We start from the raw sequence: 12,650 nt of genomic DNA, 5'->3' as shown, positions 1-12,650 counted from the left end.
GGGGGGGTTGAATTGTCCGTGTCTGCACATAACCTTCACGTAATCTTCAGCAACCCCAAGTCCCTTTAGGATATGCTTAAACACTTGGCTGTTTTAATGGGTAGAGCTTTGGCACTTAGAAAAAGGCAAGCCATGCTTGAAACTTTATTCCTCCTGTGTACTGTCATTGGCCAGTGAGGCAACCAATCCTAGTAATGGGCTAGTAGGACTGTATGGAGTGTTAACCTTTTGACACTTCCAGGAGGTGTTGGAGCTTTTCCTGTCAGAGTACCCCAGCATTCAAGGGTAACAGCAGAGACTTAGGGCTTCTGAAGGTTCCTTGTAGCAGTCCCCCTCTCTGTAAGCCATAGGTTAGTATTCCATTATTACTGAATACAATTTATTAAAATCTGTAATGTAATAGCAATTTTATCAGAATTCCTTTTATTTTCCTTTCTTGCAGGATGAAGGAATGGTGGATTCAGGTGGGCCTTCTTACTTTTCCCCTCCTGGCTGTGTATCTGAACATTCCTCCTCCTAACCTCTCCCCTGCACTCTTTGCATGGAGATCAACTGGAGCATTCTTCACCTTCAATGAGCAGCAGATTTTCTATAGAGGTACCTGGCTACCCATTCTCCTTCAAAATCACTTGTGGAATGAGTGTGTTCATGGAATTTCTGGATTTAATGTGGTTGTAAAGCCGAAACATATTTTTTTACCCTAATGCATTCCTTTATTTTTTGTATTTACCTGAGCACTCATTTGATCCAGTGCCATGCACATCTGCAGCTCTTCTCTCCCCTCACTTCCGGATCTCGCTGGCTTTGCTGGGGCACCGGGAGCCATTGGCTCTCAGTGCTGTCAATCAAAGTCAGTGACGACGGAGTGGGGGGCGGGTCAATGGAAACGCCTTCCCATGGGGACACTGGACAGAGGGTAGGAGCCAGTGGGGGACCTGAAAAGAGGAGGTTTGCGGTGCTCTGTGCACAGAGCATGTAAGTATAGAGGTGTGTTTGTGTGTGTGTGTGTGTGTGTGTGTGTGTTAACCTTTTTACAATCTCTTTAAAAAATACACTGCTAAATGCATACATTTATATATTTGTGTTCAGCAGAGCTGTTTTGAGTCGATTAAACCAGTAGTGCTGGTCACAAATGGGTTGATTTTTATACTTCCTTTTATTTGTGATAATTGGCCATTGTATGGCTTGAAAGTACACGTCGTGGAAGGGCAATAACCTAGATAAGTTTGACAGATCTTTTGTATGCAGCATCAGAAAATAGTAGTCTGCCTTAATGAGAAGGAATAGCTTGAGTCGCAGGTAAAAAATTCTGTTGGCACTTAGAATTTTCCACTTTCAAATAAGAAAACGTTGATATATCCTTATAATGATGAACAAAGAACTGGGATTTTAAAGGTGCAGTAGGTAACGCACAAATTATATCAAAAATATCATTTTATTTTGAAAAATGATTAAAAACACATCAATTTAAAAAGTTTTAATCCAATATTACAGAACAGTTTCAAGTAGTGCAACTGAAGGATTTGTTTCTCAACATGTTTCACCACATGCCATGGCTTCCTCAGGAGAGTATTTAGGCACTAAAAGTGATAATATACAAAAAAATTACACAATAAGCAAACCATTTTGAACAAACAATAAATCAATCAGAATACAAATATGGAATAATAACACACATCTAATCTGCCAATGCAACACCCAAGCCAATGTATTTACCTGTATATAGATGTATCTTAAATTTAAATAAAAAAAAATGGATAAACTTCATGTTTAAACCCAGTCAGAATGACCATAGAGGGTAAGTAAGAGAAAAATGTCTCACGTTTTTACGTTATTGACTGGTGGAGAGAGGACCTAAAATAGAAATGGAAGGACAAGTAAACAATTTTTGTTGGGGGAAGAAGGAAAAAAAAAGTCAACAAATAGGAGGTGTGTAAACAAGAATTTTACCTGTATGGATAGACAAATTTAATACATTGATCAATATCACCCCCAAAGCAGTCCCGGAAGGGAAACAAAAACCTGGGGGGGGGGGGGGGAGGATTCAAGTCAATCAAAAATGTGGGCCAAAAGTGGCCACTAAATAGATATCCTAAAGTTGGTTAAGATGATGATTAACTACCTAGACAGAGTTGTATGTAGAGATAACGTCCTCCTCCTCTCAGGCTGGCCCTCAATCTAAACCACCAGAGTACTTAAATACCCTCCCCCTCTCCAAAAAAAACCGGCGCCAAAGAATAAGGGTGGGGTGGACACTGTGAAGGCGTCTGCCATTAGGTAGTTGCACCGGAAGTGACCTATGAGGGTGACCCAGAAAGAAAATTTCTATTGGCTAGATCAGTATCATCAGTGGTGCAGAGTGCATCGGAAGTGACATCAAACGGCGCACCGGAAGTGATAAGCATCACTTCCTGGAACCGTAAGCAAAGAAGTGAACATCAGTGGAAACCACATAAAACACAATTAAAATTAAAATTATTATATGAACAACCGGACTGGATGGAAAAGCAACTACAGCCAATTATGTGACAGAGCCAGAATAATGGCTGAGAGGAGACGCAATGGCGCCAACTGGTGGAAACAATAGATACCACCAGGATTGGTGCCCTGGGCGTCCATATGGTCACCTAATCCTTCGCGCGCTCTCGCTCTCTCGGCAGTATAGATTAGTTGGGGGTGTACAAATAAGGGGCCCAAACACATAAACAATTCGAAGTAGTAGAAACCAAAAATAACTACTGGCGGAGCATATACAAACAAGGGCCAATAGATATACATCCTAGAAAAAGGCCTGAAGCTGATGGATTCAATTAGCCCTGGAAAGGAAGTGGCTGCCACAGAGTGGATCCATCTCGTTTCCCTCTGCAGGAGAATTTTGTCCACATCTCCCCCCCCCCTATCATGAATGGGTATAAATTCCAAAGCGAAAAATGTCATCTTTGTTAGATCAAATGAATGGTACAGACGCATATGTCGGCTAATGGGTGTCCCTTATCCTGTGGAAAAAAGGTCTCTTGGTTTTACCTATATAAAAGGCCCTGCAGGCACACCTCAAAGTAAACAACCCCAATGGATTGACAGTTGACGAAAAAGTTAGGTTTGTAAATGGTCCCATTTGGAAGAGTTATCTCCACTGAGTCTAAAATATAGCTACAAAAGTCACATCTGCCACAAGGGGCAGTGCCTCTCCGGTTATTTCTCCCAGATCTTTGTCAGGTGACTATGGATCAATTAATCCTTAATAGACCTAGACCTTCTATAGGTAATGGAAGGGAATCGTTTAACATATCTGGAGATCACTTTATCAGTAGATAGCAACAGCCAATATTACTGAATAATCTCACGGACTTTATGTCGATTAGAATATTTCGTTATTAGTTGCACCTGCTGGTCCAACATTCAAGGTTTTGTTGAATGAATTGGCTCGGCTTGACTTTGTTTTTTCACCCTGTGATATGCCTTTTTGAGGATAGAGCGACTATAGCCCCTATCTAATAGACGTAGCTGCAAAGCTGATGCTTCATTCTCAAAGTCCTGGTCTCGACTGCAGTTCCTCCTTATTCGCAGGTATTGGCTATAAGGGATGCTTTCCACCAAGTGCTTAGGGTGGGAGCTGGCGGCATGCAAAATAGTATTCCCTGCTGAGGGTTTTCTAAATAAGGAAGAGCTGAAAAAAATGTCCAAAAAATTGTATTTTGGTCATATGTCATAGTAAATTTTGAGATTATATGAATTGGCCTTAAGTTTGCCCAGGAAGAGGAGTTCCTCCTTAGAGCCGATCCACACCATAAAAATGTCGTCGATCGACGCCAAATCAAAACATTGTTGAATAGTTCACTGAAATTATCTGAGGAGAAAATCTCACGCTTCAAACTAGCAAAAAAGCGATCCATAGTGATTTCTACTCCTACGCAAAAAGAGAAAAAATGAAAATAGTCAAAAACACAAAATATGTAACAAATTGGTTAATAATTAATTAATAAGATGAGAAGTAAGAAACATGGGTGTTTGACCACCCCAATACATCTAAAGGAGAAATACAGACAATTGCCTCACATCTAGTAAATATATTGGCACCACATCCCTTACATATTAATCTATATAATGATGAACAAAGAACTGGGATTTTAAAGGTGCAGTAGGTAACATACAAATTACCGTATTTATCGGCGTATAACACGCACCCCAAGTTTAGGAGAGAATTTTAAGGAAAAGAAACTTACATTAAAATGCCCATCAATGCAGCCTCATCAGTGTTCATCTGCAGCCTTGTTAGTGTCATTGCAGCCTTTTCAGTGTCGGTGCAGCCTTGTCCCCAGTGCAGCCTTGTCCCCAGTGTCCATGCCTCCTGCCACCGCCATACACATGGTAGTAGTTTTAAATATGGCGCCGCGGAGTTCGGAGGGACTCGGCGCCGGTGGAAGTGAACGAACGCCGCTGAGATACACACAGCCGAGGGTTCTCTGCTCTTTCCGGCGCCGCTCACAGTCCCGCCCAGTCCCGCCCTATGATGGACATAACACAGGTCCAATGGCGGGACTGGGCGTGACTGTGAGCGGCGCCGGAAAGAGCCGAATACACCCGACTATGTATCTCGGCTCTGTGATTTCGGCGGTGCTCGTTCAGCACCGCCGAGCCCCTCCGAACTCCGCGGCGCCATATTTGAAACTACTCGCTATGTGAATGTCGGCGGCGATCGCCGACATTCACATAGCGATATGTGTGTGATGGAAAAATCTGGACAGCCGCACTCCGGATTGGAAAAGTGAAAAATAAAATCCTCTTTATTGAAAAAGTAATAACATGATTAAAATCCGTACATGGCTTTGTTGGGATAATGCAGCATAACCGCTAACGCGTTTCACGCTCCCATAGAGCGCTTACTCATAGCTGGTTTGTACAAAAGTGATCACGACTTATATACACATAATTTGTCTACCACATGACTACATAGCGATAGCGGGGATCGGCGTATAACACGCACCCACGACTTTCCCCTGATTTTAAGGGGAAAAAAGTGCGTGTCATACGCCGATAAATACGGTATATCAAAAATATCATTTTATTTAGAAAAATGAAAACATATCAATTTAAAATTTTTATCCAATATTACAGAACAGTTTCAAGTAGTGCAACTGAAGGATTTGTTTCTCAACATGTTTCACCACATGCCGTGGCTTCCTCAGGAGAGTAGTATTTATCAGGCACTAAAAGTGATAATATACAAAAATATTACACAATAAGCAAACCATTTCGAACAAACAATAAATCAATCAAAATACAAATATGGAATAATAACACACATCTAATCTGCCAATGCAACACCCAAGCCAATGAAATGTATTTACCTGTATATAGATGTATCAAAAATGTAAATTAAAAAAAATGGATAAAAACTTGGATGTTTAAACCCAATGAGTCAGGATGCGGTCCCCCATGATGGATCATCTGAAGACCATAGAGGGTAAGTAAGAGAAAATTATAAATTTTTCTAAATAAAATGATATTTTGATATAATTTGTGTTACCTACTGCACCTTTTAAAATCCCAGTTCTTTGTTCATCATTATATAGATTAATATGTAAGGGATGTGGTGCCAATATATTTACTAGATGTGAGACAATTGTCTGTATTTCTCTGTCAATATGTATATTCTCTGTCAATATATATGGAGCTCTCCTTGATGAGTGGTTTATGTAAGGTTGCCAAGCAACCCTAATGTCGCGTATACACGATTGGAAATGCCACCAGCAAAACTCCGATGAGAGCTTTTGGTCAGAAAATGCGACCGTGTGTATGCTCCATCGGACTTTTGCTGGCGGAATTCCAGCCAGCAAAAGATTGAGAGCATGTTCTCTTTTTTCAGTTGGAAAAAGTTCCTATCCGAAAATGCGATCGTCCTCTCCCATTCGGACGCGCAAAAAATCATGCATGCTCAGAATCAAGTACGAGACGGAAGCGCTCTGTCTGGTAAAACTAGCGTTCGTAATGGAGATAACACATTCGCCACGCTGTAAATTTTTGGATCTTTTAATGCAGCGCATTCTTTTGTTCTTTATATTGCTAGAAGAATGAATTTGTTTTGCTGCTGATATTCACACACAGTTCTGACAAACTTATTTCTTGTGATCTCCTGAATAATCATTTGTTTTTAAAGCCAGATCTCCATAATGTTTAGAATTATTTTTTATAGTCAACTTCTTATTTATTTGATTTCCAAAATATTTATTGATTTTCAAAAAAAAAAAAAAAAAGGGGGGGGGTTATACAAAACATGAGTCATAAAGATACTTTATACATATCAAATATAGATGGACCCCAATGGGGCCACGTAACTTAAGAGACAACAATTGTTAGGTATCTAGCTCCGGTCTGTGGCCATACCAAAATTTCATATAGATTATGACCTTTGGCCTAAAAGGAGATATCCCTTTTATCTTCATAGGACTAATTGGAGGGGACCGGAGAGAATCCGCCGGCACCCCAAGAGGGAACACACTGTGACCGGCAAACTCTCAACCAGCCCCCCCCCCCCAACGCCCCCAAAAATTATAATTGGAAGTGTAGGTATTCATAAGAGGGAGCCAATACCTAAGTAATATAAACCCCTGAGGAAACCTACCCTCTGGGGTCCCAAATGCAATCAAAACCAACAAACTATCTGCGTGTTGAAGCAAAATAAACAAACAAGTAGGTGAGAAAGAGAAGTTGAGAGGGGGGGGGGAGTAGAAAAGAGAAGAAGGGTATAGAGACGAGAGCCCTCCTACGGGAGGGCACCCCACCACCCCCAAGACAGCCAGAAGTATTATGTCTGCATTCCAGGAATCAAGAAAACACCAATGAATTTTGCCCAAGGCTCCCATATAGCTTCAAATTGTTCTTTGGAGTTAAGAATACTGGCGAGCTTCTCTTGGGCCATGATCCAGGAAATTTTGCGGATCGCTGCCTTAAAAGACACTTTGGGTTGTTTCCAGGCCTTGGCAATGGTGAGCTTGGCACCCAAAAAAATAAAATGAATTAGTTTACGGGAAAGTTTTGGAGCCTTGGGCAAATTATCATTTAGGAGTGCCAATGCTGTGGTTTTTGGAATTTGGACATTAGTGATTTTTCTGATCAGGAGGAATATCCTGTTCCAGAATGTCCTCAATCTCGGGCATTCCCAAAATATGTGGGCCAGAGAGCCCCTAAGTAAACATCCCCTATAGCACCTGGGGTCTGCCGAGGTGAACATTTTGGCTATTCTGTCCGGGGAAAGGTACCACCTGGTAATGACCTTGAGACTGGACTCTATCATGGAAATATTCTGAATGCCCCTATAGGCCCTAAAAAAGGAGACCCTCCATTTATCTAGGTCCCACTGTATGGACAGGTCCGACTCCCACGCGAGCATGTATGGAGTCTTGGTAGACTGGTTAGCGAGTGACTGGTAGATGATGGAGATACCACCCCTCTGTTCTGTAGACCGACCACACCATAGTTCGTATGGCGTGAATGTGTGGGGTGTGGATTTTGCCTCACCAATATGGGAGAGGAAATGACGTATTTGATGAAATCTGAAACGTTCAGAGCTAGGCATCTCTAAGTGGCTCACACAAAAGGCTAGGGTGATAGGGCCTACGTTCGTGTAAAAGTGTCCGATCCGGTACATCCCCTTGTCCAACCACCATCGAAATGCTTTGATGTCTAGACCCGGGGCAAAGTCCGGATTGTTAAAAATGTGTGCAAGTGGGTGGCAATTGGAAGTTAAAGCCTGGTTATTTCTTAATGTGTCCCAAATTTTGAAGGATTGTGAGAGAAAGAATTGGGGGCGTTTTCTTGGGGGGGACCCACAAGAGAAAGTTAATAGTGTGAGAGGGTACAGCCTGTCTCTCTATTTGGATCCAATCTGGCTTCTCCGCCTTTACATACTGTCGATATCTGGGCAAGCCTGGCAGCTTGATAGTACCAGAAGAGCTGAGGAAGACCCAAACCCCCCTGTGATCTGGATAAGAATAAGGTGTTTTGCTGGATTCTGTGTCCCTTACCCCCCCAAATGAATTTGATAACCTTTCTTTGAAAAGCAGACAGGTGCACTTTTACAATATGTATTGGAAGGGCTCTGAAGAGGTAGAGGAGTCTAGGAAGCAATGTCATCTTGACTGCGTGAATTCTCCCTAGCCAGGATATTCCGCCCTTTGCCCAGTTGCCTAAGTCTGCCTCGAGCGTATGGTATGTGTGAGGGAAGTTGGCCGAATAAAGTAGTTCCGTTTTTGCTGTGAGCTTGATTCTTAAATGGTTGATATAAGTGTCACTCCATTTGAATTCAAAGGCACTCTGGAGGGAAATCACCATGTTTTGGTTTGAGGGAGATGTTCAAAGCTGAAGATTTAGAATAGTTTACCTTTTAACCCTGAGATCCATGAAAACTCCTTCAGGAGTCTGCACAGGTTTGGGAGGGAAGTGGTTGGGGATGTGATGAATAGGAGCATATCATCAGCAAATAACCCGCATTTGTGGACTTGGTCGCCGCATGACACCCCTTGAATGTTGGGATTAGATCTAACTGCTATTGCTAGAGTTTCGATCGCGATTGCGAAAATCAAAGGGGAGAGAGGGTGACCCTGCCTAGTGCCTCTTGCAATGGGAAGGGGTTTAGAATATTGGCCTTGTAAACGAATTACCGCTCGTGGGGTGGAATATAGTGATCTGAGGGTCCCTAGAAATCTAGGCCCAAATCCCCACTTCTCCAGTAAGGAGAAAAGGTAGGGTCATTCGATGGAGTTGAAGGCCTTGTGAAGGTCCAGCGAAAGGAGCATTCCTTCCTGTTTCGGCCCACCTTCCCAGTTTGATTGGAGAATGGAAACTATATCTATTGCTCTCCTGATTTGGTCCGGGCCTTGTCTGCCCGGTATAAAACCGACCTGGTCCTTATGAACATAAAGATTGATAAATGATGAGAGATGATTGGCTAGGATTTTGGTAAGAATTTTGAGGTCATTATTAATCGGAGAGATAGGCCTGTAATTTTCCACTTCCTCGTGATTTTTGTTGGGTTTGGGGATTACAAAGATAAATGCAGTGTTCAGTTGAGTGTCCAATGGGGAGCCTAATTTTATGAAGTTGAAAAATTTAGCCGAGTAGGGAGCTAAAATTTCACCAAATTCTTTGTAGTAGGGGACCGAAAGACCATCTGAGCCGGACTTGAGGCCTTTGATAACCTCCCTGACTTCTTCCGCTGTAAAGGCTCCTTCCATTAAATCTTTGCAATCTTTGGAGATAGAGGGGAAAAGGCGGACATTATTTTGTTCGGATTAGCTGTTGGGGGGGTTGTCCCGCTATCCTTAGTTTAGGGAAGGAAAGAGAGTGGAACTTAGGGGTAAGTTTAGAGGCTAACATCGAGCCGAATCTATCTTTGTGGCAATAAAATTTGGCTCCACTCCATTTAATGTTTTTCTCTGCTTTGGCCGTTAAAGCTAGATTCAGCTCTAGTCTAGTCGCGTCTATGCTTTCTAAAATAGTCCTGTCTGGGTGTTTTTTGTGTTCTGCTTTTAGGGAAAGGAAGGATTTTTCAAGATGTTGGATATCGATCATGCGCTCCTTTTTTATGCTGGGTCGCAATCCTGATTAGAACGCCTCTAATGGTAGCCTTATGGGCAGCCCATAGGGTCTCGGGGGAGATGTTATCGATGTCATTTAGGAGAAAGTATTCTTTAATGGAGTTTGCTATCTCCTTGACATGGCTTGGGTCGGAGAGAAGGGACTCATTCAATCGCCAAAAGGAGCCTCCTCTCCCTGAGAGCACATTTCTCAGGGTAAGGAGGACCAGTGAATGGTCTGACCATGCTGTATCCAAAATTGCGGCCTTTTTGGACAGGGGTATGAGGCAAGACGGAATGAGTATGTGGTCGATTCTAGCATATGATTGGTGGGGGGAGAAGTGTGTGTAATCCCTACTGTTGGGGTTCAGTTCACTTCAGATGTCAATTAGTCCATAGGAGTGGAGAAGTTTGGCTATTCTGGTGCTTAATTTCATGGGGCGTGTGAGCTGATCCTTGGGGGGCTTAGTTTTGTCCAAACCTTGGTCAAACGCCACGTTTGAATCACCTCCCAAAATGACCTTCCCTTACATTAGCGGCTCTAGTGTTGTAAAGAGTCCCTGGAAAAAGGAAGCTTGACCCTTGTTCGGGGCATAATACGAAACAATCGTGTATAAGACTCCTTCCAGGGTACCCTTCACCAAAATGAATCTACCCTCTGGGTCTTTATAGTCAGAATTTGCTGTTTTTGGAAAATAGAATTGCCACCCCCTTAGTTTTGTTAGGGGCATTCGCTAAGAAAAAGGATGGGTAGTATGAGTGGAGGAACTTGGGGGTGTACCGGATCGGAAAGTGTGTCTCTTGAAGAAGCACTACATCAAGTCTTAAAGATTTGTAGATCGTTTCCATTCATATTCGAGTCAGTCATAATAACAGAGGGGAGGGAGGCCAATGATCAAGCAGTCACTTACCATTGGAATTCTTCTATAGCTTGCCTGGCAAGGAAAGTAGCGGAGATCTTCTGAGTCGGTCCCGGGGATGTGCAGGGCCCCCCCCCCCGCCGGACGGCTAGAAAAAAGGATGAGTGGGGGAGGAAAGTAGAGAAGGACAAACAAACATACAAAAACAAAGATAGCGACATGGGTCCCCTAGTAGGACCCTTGGGGTATTGCAGAGTAATGTCCGCAATAATCCCAAAATTAACCTTCAGTCCACCCGAGAGGCCGACTGAAGTCCCAAATCCAAAGGACACTAACGGTTCTTCGGAAATGAGTGGAGGCGCAAGGGGTCCACCCCGGACCCTAGTTATGTCAAGAAAATTCAGTAAAACTTACACACTAATGTGAAAAACCCTAGTAAGGTTCAAACAGCCCAATATTCCCGGCACTTAATGGCATGTTAACTATGTAAACACAATTAAACTGTAATCGGTGAACAACACTCCCCTTCCTCTATACCTCCCCCTACCCACAATCTGGCTGAGGGGGGGGGGCTCCTAAAAGGCCCGGTCGCCAAGGGATGGGAGTAAAAGGACCCCTAAAAGCGGATTGTGTCCTAAAACGATGTGGGTCATGGGTAGCAAGACACATTGGTGACCCCAACATATATGAGAGCGGGGCCTAATACAGTAGTCCCAAGTAATCTAGACCGAGTTCAACTCTCATAAGTGGGGAAAAATCCTTATCCCTCAATAAGGGCTATTGTCTTGAGAATCCAGTCTTCTGCGGGAGGGTATCTGAATCCGCCGAGCAGTTCCAGTATAGCGAGGAATGTGAATACCCAGATCATAGACGGTTTCTCTCCTCCTCTCCTAGAGGGGGTTTGGAAACTGTAGTGAAAAAGTGTGTGGAGAAGTGTGTCCTGGGTAGTGGGCTCATCTTGCCTTTTGTTTAAGAGGGGGTTTGGAGCTCCAGCTCCGACAACTGTAGGGACAACTGCCCCAAAGAAAGAGTCCCTGAGGGGACAGAGAAAAGTGAAGGTACCAGCCGACCCTTACGGTGGTCTACCATCCTTGCTCCTCTTGGAAGGGCCCTTATTCCATAAGGGGGACACAGGGCTGCCCGGAGGGGGACGCTGGGGCGAACCTGATGAAGATGCAGAAAAGTCCATTGGCGCCTCCTGGGAAATAAACTTGAGGGACAGTAACAGTCTTTCACCTTCTGGGAGACTGGAGAATGAATGGGTCTTGCCCTAAGATGTAAATTTTACAGCAAAAGGAAAAGACCAGCGGTATTTGATGTCCCGTTGTGAAAGGACTGTAAGAAGGGGTTTAAGAGTTCTGCGTCTTTGAATGGTTGAAGGAGCTAAAGCAGCAAATATCTGGATCTGGTGCCCCCTGTGTTGCAGCTTGGGGTTCTGACGAGATTGTCGCATGACCTCCTCTTTAACCGCAAAAAAGTGCGGTTTCACAATTATGTCTCTGGGTGAGCCGTCTTGTCTGGGGGGTCCGAGAGCCCTGTGTGCCCTGTCTAATTCGAGACGTTGAGTTGGGATATTTGGAATAAGTTCAGATATAATGTCCTGTACCATTGAGGGGATATCTGTGAAGGTTACCGGGAGGCCTCTGATTCTAAAATTATACCTCCTGGACCTGTTCTCAAGTTCGTCAATCCTGGAAAGGACCACATCCAGCTGTTCTTGAATAGTCTGGAGGTGAGCTGCATTTTGGTTTGTTCTGGAGACTGTGCTTTCAACCTTATCCTCTATGGCTTCTATTCTCGAGCCTAAACTCGACAGATCTGCTTTAATGGTATTGGTGATCTGTTTTACTGTGCTGGCCAGACCTTTCTCCAATAAAGAGGAGAATTTAGCAAACATGTCTTCCTGCATCAATGTGAAGTCAGAGACTGAAAAGCCTGAGGGCTGGTTTGCAGCGGCTAGGAGTTGGGCCTGTACTGATAGGGCCTGGGGAGATACCTCCTGGTGTGTATGGCTCAGGGGGCCTGCGGAGGCCTTAACAGAGGCCTGGTGCTTCAGGGAGCCTTGATGGGGATTCTGAGGCAGGATTGGGGGCCCCTGTGCTGCCTGGGCATATGTAAGTGTCGGAGGGGTTAATACCGGCCTGTGTTCCGGAGCCTTAGTGAGCTGGGCTGCATGTGGCTGGGAGACGTCCGTGCTGGCGGCCATCTTGGTACA

The 12,650-nt window shown here is 43.8% G+C and overlaps 1 protein-coding gene across 1 annotated transcript in view; it reads left to right on the top strand.

The window, feature by feature from the left end:
• MEST (mesoderm specific transcript) overlaps positions 1–12,650 on the top strand; it is a 74,061-nt gene that overhangs the window by 23,471 nt on the left and 37,940 nt on the right. Inside the window, exon 2 of the mRNA XM_073619426.1 lies at positions 443–597. Within this exon, the coding sequence (XP_073475527.1) occupies positions 444–597 (154 nt within the window). The 5' untranslated portion in view covers position 443. The remainder of the gene's footprint in view (positions 1–442; positions 598–12,650) is intronic.

The sequence above is a fragment of the Aquarana catesbeiana genome, linkage group LG03, assembly GCF_042186555.1.
Source record: "Aquarana catesbeiana isolate 2022-GZ linkage group LG03, ASM4218655v1, whole genome shotgun sequence".
NCBI lineage: Eukaryota > Metazoa > Chordata > Amphibia > Anura > Ranidae > Aquarana > Aquarana catesbeiana.
Note: the sequence above shows the minus strand (reverse complement) of the source record. Positions and strands in the feature narration are given on the sequence as shown.